The sequence below is a fragment of the Carcharodon carcharias genome, chromosome 6 (assembly GCF_017639515.1).
Source record: "Carcharodon carcharias isolate sCarCar2 chromosome 6, sCarCar2.pri, whole genome shotgun sequence".
Classification (NCBI taxonomy): Eukaryota; Metazoa; Chordata; class Chondrichthyes; order Lamniformes; family Lamnidae; genus Carcharodon; species Carcharodon carcharias.
The window spans coordinates 151026479-151044889 of NC_054472.1; the positions used below are offsets into that span (position 1 = coordinate 151026479).

The window sequence follows — 18411 nt, forward strand, 5'->3', positions numbered from 1 at the left end:
GTGACAATTGATTGAAGATTTAACCCTGCATTTTGGGTTTCCTGAGCTGTCTGAAACTCACCAGGCTCAACAAGGTGAGAGCACGGCAAAGACTGAACAAGCTGATAAAGTGACAGGTCCTTTAAATTCTGAAACGTGACAGCGGCTTCCTTGCCAGGATGAAAGGCCTTTGATCACGAGACTTGTTCTGAGAGTTTGCTTTCACTACTTTCAAGATTTCCAATACTTCAAAGGACATTTGTACTACCTTCAATATTTTTGACTTTGTTCCAGCTGTTAGCCTTTTCAGCCGCATGGGAGCTCACTCAACTCCACCTCAGACCTCTGATGTGGAATAGCACGAGCAGCAGCAGCAGGAGCAGCCATCTGCCATTGCACCAGAGTGTGGGGATGATCATGTAACTCCAGCTAGAAGGAGACAATACCTCCAACAGGCAGAGGAACAGCTTCCTGAGCATGACTGAGGAAGAGTGCCTCAGGAAGCTCAGGCTTTTGCAGCAGGTCCTTGCTCTCTTGCCTTCTGGGACAAGATCTCCTTCCAAGGTAACAGTTGGCTATGAATTGTCAAAAGCCATCACTGGCCTGAATTTCCTCACCTCCAGCTCCTTCCAGGGATCTGCTCATGACATCGGCAGGATTTCACAATCTGCTGAACACATCTGCATCTCCCAGGTGATCAAGGCCATGTTTGCCATGGAGGCCAATTACATTCACTTTGCTGCTGTTGAGTTCAGTCAGAATGAGAGGGCCCTCAGATATGCTGTAGTGGCTGGATTCCCACCAGTCCGGGGATCATAGACTGTACACACGTGGCAGTTAAGGCAACGCTCAGATCAATCAGCAGTATTTGTCAATTGAAAGAGATGCCACTCCATCAATGTTGAGCTGATATATAATCACAGGAAGGTTTTCATTGCAGGCCTGTGCAAGATATCTTGGAAGCTGCCATGATGCCTTCATTTTGTGCCAGTCTTATGTCCCACTGGTCTTCGTACCTCCAAACAGAGTCAGTGGATGATTCCTTCGAGACAAGGCCATGGCTAATGACATCTGTGAGGAACCCTACATTGACCTCCAAGAAAGGTACAATCAAAGCAACATGAGCACAATAGAAAGCCATTGGATTGTTGTAGATGCAAGTCAGTTGTCTGGACAGATCTGTGGGCCACCTTCAGTACGTGCTATTAAAAATGTTCTGAATGGTGATGATCTGTTATGCCTTGCACATCAAGAAGACGAGAACTGCAGGAGGATGAATTGGATTATTGCTCTGCATCTCCATTGGAGGATGAGTAGGAAGAACAGGAGCAGCAGGAGGACGAGGTGAAGGAAGACCCCAATGTGGTCAGGGTACCTGTAGCCTCTCATCTTGCCATTTGAGGTGCCCATGATGTAATCACGCAGGTACATAAGAACATAAGAAATACGAACAGGAGTAGACCATTTGGACCCTCAAGCCTGCTTCACCATTCAGTTAGATCATGGCTGACCTTGTTGTGTTTCAATTTCCACGTTCCCATCTAACCCTGATAACCTTTGATTCCCTTGCCTAACAAGAATCTATCTACTTCTGCCTTAAAAATATTCAATGACCCTCTCCTCCACCACCTTCTGAGGCAGAGAATTCCAAAGTCGCACAACTCTGTGAGAGAAAATTTTTCTCCTCATCTCTGTCCTAAAAGGGTGACCTCTAATTTTAAAACAGTGCCTCCTAATTCTGGACTCATCCACAAGAGGAAACATCCTTTCAACGTCCACCTTGTCAAGGGCGTTCAGGATCTTGTATATTTCAGTTAAATCACCCCTCACTCTTCTAAACTCCAGTGGAATCAAGCCCAGTCTGTCCAACCTTCCTCATAAGACAACCCACTCATTCCAGGTATCAATCTAGTAAACCTCCTTTGAACTGCCTCCAATGTATTTACATCCTTCCTTAAATAAGGAGACTAAAATTGCACACAGTATTCAAGGTACGGTCTCAACAATGCCCTGTATAACTGAAACAACATCCTTACTTTTATGTTCAATCCCTCTTTTGATAAAGGATAGCGTTCCATTAGTCTTTGTAATTGCTTGCTGTACCTGCGTACTAACTTTTTGTGACTCATGTCCTAGAACACCTAGATCCCTCTGCATCTCAGAATTATGCAGCCATTTAAGTAGCTCTCTGTTTTTTTGTTCTTTCTGGCAAAGTGAACAACTTCACATTTCCCCACATTAAACACCATTTGCCAGATCTTTGATCACTCACTCACCCTATCTACATCCATCTGCAACAATCTATATGCATCTGCAACCTCCTCATGTCCTCTTCACAACATACTTTCCTACCTATCTTTGTGTCATCTGCAAATTTAGCTATCACATCTTCACTGCCCTCATCTAAGTCATTGATGTAAATTGTAAAAAGTTGAGGCCCCAGTACAGACCCCTGTGGGAGCCACTCGTCACATCCTGCCAGTTAGCAAAAGATCCATTTATGCATACTCTCTGCTTTCTGCCAGCCAGCCAGCCAATCTTCTATCTATGCTAATATGTTACCCATTACACCATGCACTTTTATTTTCTGTCATAATCTTTTATGTGGCACCTTATCAAATGCCTTCTGGAAGTACAGGATTCCTAAATAAAGGCTCCCCTTTGTCCACTGCGCATGTTACTCCTTCAAAAAACTCTGATAAATTGGTTAACCATGATCTTCCTTTCACAAAACCTTGCTGACTCTTCCCAATTGCCTTGAGCTCTTCTAAGTGCCCAGCTATAACCTCCTAAATGATCGATTCTAATAACTTCTCCACAATAGATGTCAAGTTAACTGGCCTATAGTTTCCTGTTTTCCATCTCCCTCCCTTCTTGAATATAGGGGTGATATTTGTTGCTTTCCAATCTGATGGAACCTTTCCAGAATCTAGCAAATTTTGGAAAATTAACACCAGCGCATCGACTACCTCATTAGCTACCTCTTTTAAGACCCTAGGCTGTAATCCATCAGGACCCAGAGACTTGCTAGCCTGTAGCTCCATCAATTTGCTCAGTACTGTTTCCCTAGTGATTTCATTTTCACCAAGTTCCTTTGTCCTGTTCACCTTCTGATTTGCAGCGATGACTGGAATGTTTTTTGCATCCTCTATAGTGAACACAGAAGCAAAACATTTGTTCATCTCTTCTGCCATTTCCTTATTATCTGCTATTAACTCCCCACTGTCACTCTCCAGAGGACCAACGCTCACTTTACTTACTCTTTTCCTTTTTACCTGTAGAAACTCTTGCTATCCATTTTTACATTTCTAGCTAACTTCCTTTCATACTCTAATTTCTTTCCCTTGAATAACCTTTTAGTCATTCTCTGCCGTTCTTTATATTCTGACAAACAGTGGCAGCAGTGTGTACCATCTACAAGATACACTGCAGGAACTCACCAAGCCTCCTTAGGCAGCACCTTCGAAACCCACGACCACTGCCATCTAGAAGGACAAGGGCAGCAGGTGGATGGGAACACCACCACCTGGAAGTTCCCCTCCACTCACCATCCTGACTAGCTGGCCCAGCTAGCGACGCCCCCATCCTGTAAATGAATAAAAAAGGCTTTGCACCCCCCTAACCGACTGTGAGCAGGTCAGTTAAGTACAAACTCTGCCCTTTGAATGGGACATCCATTCATAACCCTATTGCAATGAGGATATTAAATATTAATGAGTGAGGAAATAACACACACTGAGATGGAGAGCTAGAAATAAAAGATGTATTAATTCAGCATCTACATATTTCAAGTTGATCAACACAAACAAATATACTCTCAGGACACAAAGATGGTCGCTGTACCTATTCAATCTGTCAGCCGAAAGAGGAATAAGCTTAACACTTGCATAATAGCTGTCTTGGCTTCATTTACCTGTACTGCATTGTCTCGGATGTGGTTGATGCCCTCAGTTTAGTCATCAGGATCCTCACAATGTTGAAGAGAAAGACAAAATTAACCTGTTGAGAAAAACAGCATGCCATAAGTGCATCTTATAACAAAAATGGTTAAGTCCTTGAAATTATGGAGTGTTAACATTAGCATATGAATTTATCTTTCTATGAAATTGCTTTGAACTTGCATTTCTAATGCACCTTATCCTATCCTCAGGATGTTAATTTTACATTTCAATTTAAATGCAGGAAAGTCCTGTAAACGGTGAAGAAGTGCCTCAGGCCTGATCAAAATAAGCTGGGTGGGTTGCCTGCATCTGTTGACAGTTAGACCTTTCCTCAGGTAGATCACTCTTCTGCAACATTGAATTTTGGGCTGCCTACCTCAGCTACAGTGACCCCTGGCAAATGCCAGCATGATGACATCAATGGGGGAGGGCTGATTCTGGCTGGAATGAGCCATTTCTCTCTCTCGCCACCCCCCCACCCCCCCCCCAACCTTAAACCAGCTTATATTTCACCCCTCTCCTAATTTCACTCAGTTCTGTTGAAGGGTCATGAGGACTCGAAATGTCAACTTTTTTCTTCTCCGCCGATGCTGCCAGACCTACTGAGTTTTTCCAGATATTTCTGTTTTTGTTTTGGAGTTCCAGCATCCGCAGTTTTTTGTTTTTATAAAAATATGGTATGTTTTTTAAAAATCCTGTTGACATATTTGTGTGGGGCATCTTAAGTGTGAAAGACACTTGCTAGATGTGAGATTTTATACAAGGATAGATAAACAGGTTGCCAACCTGTCCAACAAGATAGCAAAGGAATTGCACACAAAGAAATTAAGTATTTATAAGTTAATACTGATGAACATGATTTCCAGTGTAGGTTTAATTTATTTTCATAATTTCTCTTGCACATTGCACTTGTCCAAAGAACACACATTGAAATAAAGGTGGTGTTGCTACATCAAACTGCTTCTCTTAGCTAACATTTAAATAGACAGCAAAAACTAAACATTCCTCTAGTCACAATGTGGAAACATCATAAATGTATTCCTCAAGATCTCTTTTGCTTTTATCTCTTCTTTACAGACCTTGCTGGGTCTTACATAATTAATCCTACAATAACTCAGCTGTTAATTGAGATCCCTACTGTTCTACCAGGTTGAATTAGCAAATGATGTCCTAGGTTTAGTTTCTAGTCTGTGCTGAATTAACTCAGTTGGAGTGGCTGTTTGGGTGTTAATACCTGCAGATGCTTTTTTGATTTTCAGTACTTTACCGGCCCCTTTAACCTGCCCTGCCTCCTTATATGCTGCAGCAATAGTCCAGATAGACTTTTCCTGTTGGCAGCAGAGGCTTCCGCTTCCTGGTGAGAGCTCTGACCCCGCAAAATGGATTCAGGTCAGGGCTATTAATGGAAATCTGATCCCAACTCTCTTGGGGAAGGAAGGGTAAAATCTAAGCCCAGGAATGAAACCTGGGACCTTTTGATTTGTTCTGTTAAATTGATTGATACGTTTAAATAGCAAATCACAGGACTGGGGATAAAAAAAACAATTTTGATCCAACTCACGTACTGGTTCCAAAGTTCAATACTATACTGGACACTATCACTTGTACACTTAATCACTTATTTTACTAAAATACTGTTCAATCTCACACTCTTGAACTTACTGACACTACTGACCTCCGCAAGCAGCCTGTCCCACACATTTGCCACACCTCTTGGTAATAGTTAAGCCTGTTTGTTTAGTTTTATTCTGTGATTATAAACTTAGTACTGAAGGAGTACTGCACTTCTAGTGGTCTGCCTTTCAATGGGATATTAAAACTAGGCCTTGGCTGCCTCTTATGTGGCTGCAAAAGATCCATATTGAAGAAGACATTTCAACCAGCATCACTAAAAGAGATCATCAGGCCACTTATTTTCATTGATGTTTACAGGATCTTTCTGTGCATAAAGTAGCTGCCATGTATGCCTTCATTATGACAGTGATTATAATTCAAAAGTAATTCAGTGACTGCAAAGCAATTTGGGACATCCTGAAGTCATCAAATTCACCATATAAATATAATGGCCAGGATCTTTAGGTCGGCAAGCGGGGGGGCGGGGCCACTGGCCGCCGCGGGATGATGTCGGGTAGAACTCCCAACATCACCCTGCATCATTTCAATTTTCAGGTTGGTCGGGGCACAGCCAAATCAGTTCTGTGCCCATCAACCTGTCAACGGCCTATTGAGGCCATTTAAAAAGTAATTGACATAATTAACAGACCTGCCCATCCAACCTTAAGGTTGGTGGGCAGGCCGGGAGCCCTGGTGGGCTTCAGAAAAAGCATGAAACCTCATCCACGGATGGGATGAGGTTTCATGAGGGTTTTAAAAAAATTAATAAAGGTTAGAGTCAAAGTGATGGACTTGCCTCAATTCATGTGACACTGTCACATGAGGAGATATGACAGGCAAATTTTGTTTTTGGACCTTTACCATTTTTAAATGTGGAGCCAATTTCCCTGAGGCAGCACTTAGTCTCAGGGAGATGAGAGCAGTCTTCCGTGCGCATGTGTGAAAGAGCGCGCTCTCGGCTGAGGGAATCCCCCCTGCCCGCACAGGGAGCACATAGCGCTTCCTGGCGGACGTCACGCTGGGCGGGCTGAAATTGGCCTGCCCACGTAAAATGGCGGTGCGCCCCTGATTGGGGGCACCGATCGGAGACGCACCCGCCTGTGCCTGCTCCTGTACTTCCTCTCCCAACGGTGGTGGGGGGGTGGGGGGGGAATTCTTCCCAACATTTTTCTTTCTTTAAAGTTTGGTTGATTTACACTCCTTAGAGCTTTGAAGATTTAGATGAGCCTGATGGCGTCAGGCATCATGGCGATCATGAGTAGACAATGTGGCGAGAAGGCCAAAAATCGGTTTCACACTATCCGCTCCGCCCATCAATGTTGGGCCACATTTCCCACTGCCGCACGTCAGGAACATCATTTTAATACACGTGCACCTAATAAGCCCTGCTCACCAAAATCATCCCTCCCCCAATGCTGGATCATCCGGGCATGTTAGCTTGATTCCACAACAGCTTTTAAAAGGAGTGCACCTGGTGAGCTGAACTTCAGGGGAACTCGGAGGTGAGTACACACTAATGTTGCGCAGCGCTTGCGAGGGTCAGCCGTGCAACTTCAAGGAAGAGGCGCCGTGCATTCAGGCGAGGGCACAGGCAAGCCACTTTTTCCTGACGGTGCGGTGCAGGGGCAAGGGCTGCAATGCAGTTGGGACAAATTGGGGTATCGCTGGGGGTCTGGTGGTGGCAGCACGATCTGATGGTAGCGCACAAGCACATACGGGGTAGGCGGAGGGGAGCAGCCACGCATTAGGAAAACCTTGTATAAAGTGAGCATTCTTCCACAGCTGAGAAAGTTCAGGTACAGCCACATTGAGATGCGTGGAGTCGGGCCTCTAGCTTATCCGCCCACTCAAGCAACACAGAGGCATGAAAGTGCACCAAATGCTCCAGAGCTTTTTACCCCTCGGGCACAGACCGCAAACTAATGAGCGTTTTAGTGGACTGCAGAACAATTGGATGACTGGGTACATTGTACAATCTCCATGTGAAAGTTGGCCGTGGAGCAGTCACGGGTGGAGTCACTCACAGTCCCTTGCAATCTCTTCATTCAGTTTTGGACCAGTCACCCATGATTCAAGCTAACAGTGCAGCTTTGCAGTGCAGGTTAGGAGAATGTCTGTGCATGAGCTGAGAGCACTACATGCAGTCCATTGGGTGAAGCTGCCGCCAATCGGTCAGGTGGAGTGGGGCAGAGGTGGGTGAGGTTTTGGGCAGCGATGCAGTGCGCTAAACTCTGGCCATCCAAGTGGTGGAGAAATAAAGCATTCCAGAAATTGCAAGTACTTCATCCCCAATTAAACACAAAAGCAACAGCCCAAGTGTCCACTGTTAAGGGGCCTTCAGACTTAACCAAGAGAGGTTCTTAGTACACCCAAGCTAACCCATAAGTCTCTCTTTCATCCTGCAGGAGGAGTACATCAGGAGCATGGAGCCTGGTGACGTGGTTGTATGCCTCATGGCTTACAGGAAGCGGAGATGAAGGAGAAGAGAGTGACAGAGGCACCTGGCTGGGCAGAAGGAGGAACAGCACCTTCAAGAAGAAGGAGCGGCGGGGACTCCTGCATACGCTGCTGAGGATCCACAGTGAACCATCACTGGTCAGTGTCTAGCTAGACCCAGGGTCTACAGATGGCAGTTGTCATTCCTGTAGATGACCGATAACCAGTGTCACCAAAGACTGCGCATGTCCAGGGAACTGGTTGGTCACATCTGCCGCCTGCTGCAGGATTTGGTGCCACGACGACATGGAGGACATCCACAGCCCGTGGCCATGAAAGTGACTGTGGCGCGGGGTCTTGCAAGCCTCCACACACACTGCATCCAGGAGATCACGGACACCATCTTCACGAAGGCACAGAACTTCGTGCATTTCACCCTGGGTCGGGAAAGCCAGGAAGCAAGAGCGCTGGGACTTGCACAGATCTCGGGTTTTCCACAGGTGCAGGATGACATTGACTGCACTCACGTGGCGCTCCGACCTCCATGGCAACAAGCAGCCAACTACGTCAACTGCAGGGCTTCCAGTTGCTGAATGGTCAGCTGGTGTGCGGCCAACACAAATGCATCCTGCAGGTCTGCACACAATTTCCAGGGAGTGTCCACGACTCCTACGTTCTCAGTAGGTCTCAGATCCCTGATGTCTTCCAGGGTCCAGTGAGACTGCAGAGTTGGCTCCTCGGGGACAAGGGCTGCCCACAGAGGACGTCACTGATGACAGCCGTGCAGTGGCCTCAGACTGCAGCAGAGTGAAGGTCCAATGAGGCTGATGCTGCAACTTGCACTTTGGTGGAACAGACTAATGGGATGTTGAAAATTAGGTTCTGCTTCCTGGATCAGTCTGGTTCAGCCCTGCAACACAGCCCACGGAGGGTGTCACACATCATCATCACCTGCGCATTTCACAACCTGGCACTGCAATGGGGGAGGAGCTGACTGAGGAGGAGTTGGAGGAGCTGCACATCTCTTCTGATGAGGAGGATGTCGACGGGCACGAAGGTGATGAGGTCCTCAAAGGAGAGAAGGAAGGCAATGACACCATCGCATTGAGAATTGAGGCAGGCACGCTCAGCAGGCCCTCATAGCCACTAGATTCATGGAGGATAATGACGGCATGCAATGAGGAGACTCCAAAGATCCTCACATTGCATCTGTGAAAGTTTGACTCCTGACTGGCTGATGGCAGTGCACATACCCTCTGTGATAAGGCTCCTGTCATGGAGACGCAGCGGATGCCCATAGTCCCTGCATTCCAGGAGGATGATGACCACATGCAGTGGGGACTCTCCAGAGATCCTCAGATAGCTTATGTCCGGCTCCTGTCTGGCTGACGGCAGCTCACTTGCACTCTGTGAACAGAGTCATATCATAAAGATGCAGTGAGGAAAATTTAACTTCTCCTGATCCTATGGCATCCTTCATGAGCTGAACCCTTCAGGACCACACTGTCACCAGAACCAGACACTGATGAGTTGGGGGAGGCTGGCCGCACCTCAAAGGTGCTGGGAGCACACAGAGGGAATGATGGAACCCTGTGTGGCCCAGGACATTCTAGCAGCAATGATAAGCCCCATCGAGGTGCAGGCATGACTGATGTGACCAGTGACTGTGAAGGCGCATCATCAATGTGCTGGGAAGGTTGCACAAAGCACAGGGAAGAGGCCCTGGACTGAGACACCTGCCTTCATCTTGGGCAGGAACCAAGGTTTCACATCTGAGTGACACGAACACTGCTCATCTGAACAAGGAACCCTGGGCAAGGAGACATTCTTGGGAGTTTATTTACAATAGTGAACATTATGTACAAGTGATGAACACCTGTGCCCAGGCTGTGCAACTACATCTGCTTAATCTTCCTACCCCTGCCACTACGTCTTGGTGCTCCCTCAACATCCACAGCGGAGGTGGAGGCAGCCTGCTGACTGCTACGCCCTATGCTGATGTTGATGGGCGTCCTCTGGAGGGCCAAGACCGGGAGGGCCCTGGCCTGCTTTTGGAGTCCTGCTGAATGGCAGCAGTGCCCTTCTCAGCCTGTGGAGCTGGATTTGCTGGGGTCACAGGAAGAAGGGCTGGGCCGGATCCCCCTGGAGTCACCTGGGTGGTGGCCCCCAGGATATGCATCTGCTGATCCTCCTCCCTATGGGTGCCTGAGGGCCCCTGTCTGACTCCTTGAATGGAAGAGGAAGCTGGAGTGGGATAGAGCTGCCCCGAACCCCTCTCACGTTGACACTGTCGGAGGCCAACTATGGCATCAGCAATGGTGTTGAGCCCATGCAGCAGTGCAGGACTAATGTCCTGGACCAAAGTCTCCATGACAGCTGCCATCTTACCAGTGTTGACCTTGGTGCATTGTCATGCCGGTGTTATCACCTTAGACTGAAGGCAGACGGACTCCTCCGTTGTGCCTTATAATCTGAGGAGTGCAGCGGACATCCCTTCTTGATGTTCCCGAGCTTGCCTTTGCAGCTCCAGCAACTGTGACATGACTGAGTCCAGAGTCTCCTCATCTGTCTTGGACTCAGCAGATTTCTGGCCTCCATCAGTCCCCCAAGTGCCAGAAACCTTGGAAATCCCCGCTTCAGCCTGTTGTGGATCAGACAGTCCAACGTGTTCACCAGATTGTGACCCCATGGCTACTCCAGAACTAAGTCCCACCGAGGTGTGCGTCTCTGCACTGGTGGAGGGTGTGAGTGAGCGCTGTGACGGGTCTTCAGTGGGGTTGCCATCAGATTCTTCTTCCAAGGTTTCTTCAGAGCTTGGCACAAGGACATGTATCATGCACTCCCTCAGCTGCTTCCCAGATGTGCCAGTGAAACCAAGGAGAGATAATGAGTGCATGGCAGGGACTGTGGAACAAAACTCATCACTCACAGGTCTCATCACTCTGATGGATGTTTCACTGCTGGATCCTCACTTGGTTGAGCACTGCCGACCTCACCTTCAGAACAGGAATGGTCCAGATCGTTGCTGTCCAGATGGATGACTCTATTTTCAAAATGTGCGAGGACCTTGATTTCAGGCATTCCTCTAGCAGCCTGCGACATTTCCCTTTTGCTGTGTGCATGAAGACAGATGGAGAGAGTGTAAGCAGGACATCTGCCAGGCCAGATAACAAGGGTGCCTGGCATGTGTTGGTGGTGCCATAGATGGTATAAGGACATGATCTGCAGGGTGGGTGTGAGAGATTGAATGGTGATGTCCCTTGGACAGGCAGTGAGTGAGAACGCTGTGGATGTGTGATGGGTTCGTGAGTGTGTGAGTTGAGAGTGATGAGAGGAGTGACTTACCCTGGTGGAACGGAGGCGAATATTCATCCTCGTGCGGCTCTGGGTGGCCGTCCTCTTTTGCAGGTGTTAGTGCTGACCACTGCTGCCATTGCCTCCCAAGCAGAATTGCTGACCTTGCTTGCTGGTCTTCATCCAGAGTTGGGGGTAGAGGACCTCATGGCAGGCCTCCGCTGCAACCAGTAGGCACTTGAGGGAGGCGTTGCTAAATCTGCTGGCAGCATGTTTCCTCCCTTTGGCAGCCATCAGTTCCCAGAAGCTTCCTATCCCTTCAAGAGTGCCAGCTCTGTGCAAGGGCAGCCTTTAAATATGGCACCCGGTGTACTGAAGGCCTGAGTTGACAGCAGGGTGGGCAAATCAGAGGCAACCCCAGCAGCGATCCTGCATTTTTCCTGGGAATGCATTATTAATGAGGTTGGACGTGCTGGGAATGGGACAATATGGCGTGAAAAGCCGCCATTGTGGGTGGCGGGTAAAATGTCCTTTTTCCCAACCGCTACCACACTTGGTGCAAATCTTGGATGATTCCATCCAAGGTTTCCTGGGGGCATGTTTAGTGTAAATTCCCAGCTAGCTTCTTCAGAGTGGAGGTGCCTAGCCTCCAGTAGCCGTTCAGTTGTTCTCTGTTACATTCTTCTCCACACTGTGGTTTATGCCTGGAACTGTGTACAGCAGTAGCCCACAGGAGAGCCAATTTGGCTCTTATTTATTGTTTTCTCCTCATGCATGGAAACAGGTAATTCTAATATAAAAGAAAAAAAGATTTTCTTTTAACATAATGTTAACATTGTAATTATTAAAGCCACTTTTTTCTGAAAGCTAACGTGGACATTAACTAAAGGAAATGAGTCCCAAAAATTTGTCTTCCCAATTTCCTTCACTCCACTATTGGTGGCCGTGTCAATGGAAGTTTCATCCTCTATCTCCCTCTCTCTCCCATCCTTTAGGTCACTTCATAAAACCCAGCTCTTTGACAAAGCTTTTGGTTACCTGTCTTACTATCTCTTGAGGTGACTTGGTGTCAAACTTGGTCTGGTAATGTTCCTGTGAAGTGCCTTATTTTACTACACTAACATTGTTATATATGAATGTCTGTTGTTGTTTTGGCTTTTGTTATGTTCAATTGCACGAAAATATTAATCAGCCCTAAATAGAAAAAAAAATTTTTAAATGTTAGCGGTGTTAGCTTTTAAATGACTCAGTAACTTAAAATAATTCTTGTTAATGAGTTATTGTGAAGCAAATAAATTTTCTGCTAATGTGCACAGCTTTGTTTTCAGGCTCATCCATCACTGTAAAAGCTTTTTTTTTACTAAGATTTGTTCAAGCTGATTTAGTGCCAATTAGAGCCTTTAATGTCATTGCTGAGTAAATCTAGACATAGGCAAGATTTTCTTAAAACGATACTGCAATCACAATTATTTTATCCACCGGTGCTTAAAAGGCAATGGGTCAATATGGATTTTTCCCTTTTGACAGTCGATCGATGTTTATAGCTCAACAACTGAGCTTCAACTATTCCTCAGTTATTCATGAGCCTTCCTTAAAACAATAAAAATACTGGGGAGGCCAAACGTACGAAGTGATCAATCACTGCACCCCAGCAAGGCCAACAAAATGAAGTCTATCATTATACATAGGCTCAATGCTTCTCCCTCCCATGTCTTTCTAAATGACAGCTCATCTCACAACTTTGTTCCATTCCACCAACTCAACGCTTTGTACCATGTATGATATTCTATATGATCTCCTGCTGTAATATCTCACATTGAAGAACCAGTTGATATCTTTCCCAAAGACCTTTTGTTGCTAATACATAAACCAGATCAATTTCTATCAGACTTTGTAAACCAAAAAGAGGAGGAAATTGAGTGATATACTGGACTAGAAATGGCCTTTTCATTTCTGAGACCAGAACTCAAATACAATCCCTATCTTCTGAAACACCCTCCTGGAATGTGGAATAAATAATCACAGGGACAGTTTAAGTGCAGGCAAGAACATTTAAAAGTGAACTAGAGAGACAATTGAAGAACAATATTAAATGGGAAATAGAGGAAATAGGATTAGAGTAGATAGTTCAGTACAGCTTGCACTGGCACAACAATGAGAAGCCAACCCCCTGCCCCCCAGTGCTGAAATTTCAATGTTCACATGTGTGTTGGGCTGTGCAGGACAAAGGATCATGTATGTCTCTTCCCATGAACATTTGACAGGCATTTCAGCTAAAATCACAGTCGAGGATGGGTGTAGTGGTAAAATGATAACTTCAAGGTAGTGATACAAAAAGGTTTTTAAAATGTCTTACTTGTCTTGTTCCCCTATCACCTCTGTGGTCACTGACCTTTATTGGCTGCCAGTCAAGCAAAGTCTTGGTATTAACATTCACATCCTTGTTTTCAAATCCCTCCATGGCCTTGTCCCTCTCTACCTATGTAATCTCCTCCAGTCCGAGGACCCTATCATATATTTGCGCTCCTCTAATCCCAGCCAATCGAATGGCCAGCAACTCCCATGTCCTAGCAGTGCCAACGGGAGCGGTGATCATTGCTGGGACTGCATCCAATCTCTAATGGCGATCGTTGATGGAGACAGAGGCACAAGTGAGTGGTGAGGTGTTTCATGCTAAGGATAGGCTGGCAGGCCTTGGCGCCAAGTTTGGCGGCAGAGGTGGACAGGGCAATTGGGAAGGGGAATCGTGGGAGTGGGAAGACCTGGGGAGGCCTTCAGTGGGCATAGGGGTCTCATAACAGTGCCTCCCCACTTTGCTGTGAAAGCTGCCAGGCTACACAGTTGGTGCCGACCTTCTGTAGTGGCTAAAATCCCAGTGGGGTGGGAAGAGACCCTTTAAATAGCCATTAACGCCTTTCTCGCCATGGGTAAAATTACAATGGGGGCAGGGTCAGGTGAGTAAGCACCAAGAACAGCTCCAATGGCATGGCATCCAATTTTATGTACAGCCCCCCTGCTGCCACCCTACCCCCCCCAGGGGCTATAATCTCCCAGCTATTGTCACTGATATTCTGCCCCCTCTCTTGCAGTAGAAGGTTGTGCAGGTGGGAGAGGTAGATGAGGATGGAGGATCAGTAAGAATCTATTTCTTAGTGCCCTAAGCAGATAGTCTACAGGATCACGGGCACCAGTGACACATACTTTGTGGCACCGGACACTGCCAAGGCCATCTTGGATGATGGTAAGTTTCTGCCTTATGCATCTTCTTGACTCACTTGTCACCCTCATCCTGAAAGGGCCTTGAAATGGAATGACCTGATACTCTCTCTTTCCCCCATACCTCTCTTCCCTCACCTCTACCTTCCCCTTAAGTTTTGTGCTTTTTAGGTAGCCAAGATCTTCTGGCTGCTCAACCACTACAACCTCAGGCAGGTGGGTGAGAGCAGGAAGAGAGCTCTTAGGAAGAAACACCATCACTTGATCGCAGCCACCAGCTCAGATACAGGAACTGTGCTCACCTTAAGAGCTAGTTTAGAGTTGGGATCCACATGTGGTGAGCCACCAGGCAAGACTGGGCTGCAGCCAAGCTAGGAGAATAGGCCGGGTCATGTGCAAACTGTCTGGAGTATGTGGCCGCAAACCAGTTCTGCTACAGGTCCAGATGAGGCCATGTTGGCTATAGGAAAATGCTGATAAACATGGACACCGTGATGTTTTGTGCATTGGCAAGCCTGCCAAATAGCCTACAATCATTGACCAGGAAAATGGAGGAACCTGGCTCAACCCATGGTAGAGGGCATTGAACAGACTTAGGGCCCACCCTTTACACCATGCTAGTGGTGGTCAAATCCATGGCAGCACTGCCAGACAGTCCATGGTTCAGTGTCTACTGGCTGCTCTCTCAGCTTCCATTGCAGAATAGGCAGAGACCTCCCGATCTTTCAGTGCTGCATCAGAAGCTCAGACAGAGGTCCTGAGACCCCCGACTGCTGGTATGCAGGCTCAAACTGCTGTCATTAAACAGGAAATGCTGAAAAAGTTCAACAGGTCTGGCAGCATCTGTGAAAAGGGAAACAGAGTTCAGGTTTCAAGCTGATGAAAGATAACCAACCTGAAACATGGAACATTATGCTCTCAGGATATAAGTGTGAGTCAGGACCATTTCCAGGTCTCAACCCCGCTCTCACTGTCATGGTGCCCGCCTGGGAAATCTTCCCTTTTGGCCCTCCCCTTAAGTGGATGGTGAGGCTGCCCACTGGTCATTAATTGGCCAATTAGGGGAAAATCCAAGCTGGGTAACTTTTTCCTACAAAATGCAGGGTCATGACCATTTGTCCCCGATTCTGGGGTCCCAACCCAAAGCCCAAAATCCTGCTCAGGGAGTCTAAATAGATGTGCTGTAAGGGACTAGTGGCTCATTGTTGGGGATGGGGAAATTTCTTTCAACTGAGGTGAAGTCTTACCATATGGTCCTTCTCACTCCCTTCAGTTGCACATAGTGTACATGGTCTCCTCCCTTCTTCATCCTCCCCTTAATCCTCTTGCTCCTCGCGAGGTCACCTCCGGATTCCAAGAGATAGTGGCTTAGTCCTCACAATTGCAAGGTTATGGAGGACACAGCACACTAGCACAAAACTGGAGACCCTCTCAGGCATGTACTGCAATGAGCCTAGCTCCCACCAAGTGATCAAAGCAGCAGAATCTCAGCTTTTGGAGATTAATGGCTTTCTCAAAGGTGTTACAGGTGGCTTAATAGTTGTCATTGAAGGTGTTCTGACCTCGTTGGTGGGATGGCATAAGGAAGTCATTAGACATGTGTGGCAGGTGGTAATCCTTGTAGCCAAGCACCCATCCTGTTGTCTGTCTTGGAGGCCAGAAGGTGATGGGAATTGCTGGCTGCTGCAGAATAAAAGTGGATTGTGATGTATTGCTAGTGTGTCCTGGTCCCATTTGGAAGGAACTAGTTGTGAAGAGAAAGGTTGACAGTGATCTTCACAGCCACTGGAACAGCCATCCTCGCCCTGGTTTGAAGCTCCAGGTCTTCGTGAAGGGCGTGATGTAATTTTATCACTACATCCTGAAGCACTGCTCCTGGCCCATCCCTAGGCTCTCGGGGTAGGGCATTCTAAGGAGAGTTGTCTTTCTCCTCCCTTCCACAGAGGGAGCTCTCTGCATCCTCCTCTGCATGTCCTGCTCATATCACAGAGCATGTGGCACCACATGCCTATGTAAGACAATGTAAATTTTCTGTTTTCTCTGGTCAACAGAAACCCTCAAACCTCCAGCAGCTCATCACAGTGCTTCCACCAACTTTGCCTCAGCACAAGTAAGTCAAAAGCACCTTAGCTGCAATTTGTTGAGTAGCCCTTTAAAATAGCACCAGAACAAGAGGCATCTTGCTTCCTAATGCTTGTTGTTTCAGGAGCAAATAAGGAAGGTGTTGCTGGCACATGAATTGACCAATTTGGTATATTGACACTGTGACACTATGATTGTGTGTACTCAGCCACTTCGAGGAAATGCAGAGGATATAACTGTATACTTGATTCACGCCGCACAAGCTGCGCAGGGAGTACTCAAAAACACCTCTCAAACTACAAATCAACAGGTAGGCCTGTGTTGCATTGATGAATTTTGTGCGTGAATACTTTTTTTAAATAGAAGATTTCCCTTCCAGGGTGTAATGTGGCACGTAAATCACTCCCTGTTGTTCAATAAACAACGGTTCTCCATATATGAAGATTAAGGGTTTCCATTCAAGCACCATTCTGCTTATGTGTGACCATCAACACAGATGAAGACTTGAATGGTGGGATACCAGACAGGTCATGTTGCATGCGAGGTGCTCTGTGCCCACTTCCCAGTACCAAAATCTAAAGACATTGGTGACGAGATCTTTCCTTGATAGGCAATGACTGAATGTGAAAACTACAAGATAGATTGTATCAGCAGTTACAATGACACAGATTTACTTGAAGGCATGATTAACTCCTGGGCATTTCTTCAGAAGCATCCTAATTAACAACATGCCCTGCTTAGTACAGTGTTGTCTGGAAACAGACTTGCTGTAGTGATCGTCAACCAGAAAAACCTAATTGTCACCAATCATAGTACAATACTTTAAACCTGGCAAAAGGTATGGAATGTGCTTTCACATCGTCTCAGCAGTTCTATACCATCAGCTGCTAATTATATACCACAAGGTGCTGCCTATTGTTCATTTTCTCTCTTCTTTAAGGTCTTTCTTCATGTCCTGGCAAAATGTTAAGTATAATAGGCACTGATGACTTTCCATCTTTTCTTTGAGAATTTGTTACCCTTTATGACAATTCACTTTCATTGACCCACCCCTACCTGAAAGATCTGCCATCAATTCAGCATTTATAAAAGCTTGTAAGTGATCTGACATCAAATGTTGTAATTTGGAATAAGCATTGATCGCAGATCATTGAAACACTCATAGCTTTGATCGCAGATCATTGAAGCACTCGTAGCTGGCTTGTGGAAATGATCATTCATGTTTGGAAGTGATCATTAGGCACTAAGTGCAATCATTAGGCATCAAAGCGGCCAGGAGGGTATCAGTGCAGCTTCCTACATGTTATGATGGGAAAAAAACCTTACCACTTATTTTCAAAACTTTTCCCAAGAACTTCCCTCACCCATTTCATTTCAACTGACATGATACCACTTCCTTCTGATCATTCTCTGGTGCCAGTGCTGTGCCTACTCTACCAGGGTCACCAACTCTGAGGGTAAACAAGGGACTCTTCACCGGGGGTGGGGGAGATAGTGGGGTAAAGAACTAGTCAAGAATGTAAGTAACAAAGTAAATGTGGCACCATTGAGAAGTAACAGTGCAGTGGAATTAAATTTAGAAGTATGCAATAAAATAAGAAAGCTAGCAACTCACCAAGGCTCCTCGACAACACCTTCCAAACCTGTGACCTCTATCACTTAAAAGGACAAGGGCAGCAGACGCATGGGAACACCACCACTTGTAAGTTCTTCTCCAAGCCACACACTATCCTGACTCGCCATTCCTTCACTGTCGCTGAGTCAAAATCCTGGAACTCCCTTCCTAATAGCCCCTGTCCACTTGGTCGTTGTTCTCAAGTACATGAACACCGAGATCCAGGCAGGCAAT

The 18411-nt window shown here is 46.5% G+C and overlaps 1 protein-coding gene across 1 annotated transcript in view; it reads right to left on the reverse strand.

Moving 5' to 3' along the window:
- Positions 1 to 18411, reverse strand: part of LOC121279409 (corticotropin-releasing factor receptor 2-like) — a 200196-nt gene that overhangs the window by 27304 nt on the left and 154481 nt on the right. The window contains exon 9 of the mRNA XM_041190630.1: positions 3893 to 3978. Within this exon, the coding sequence (XP_041046564.1) occupies positions 3893 to 3978 (86 nt within the window). The remainder of the gene's footprint in view (positions 1 to 3892; positions 3979 to 18411) is intronic.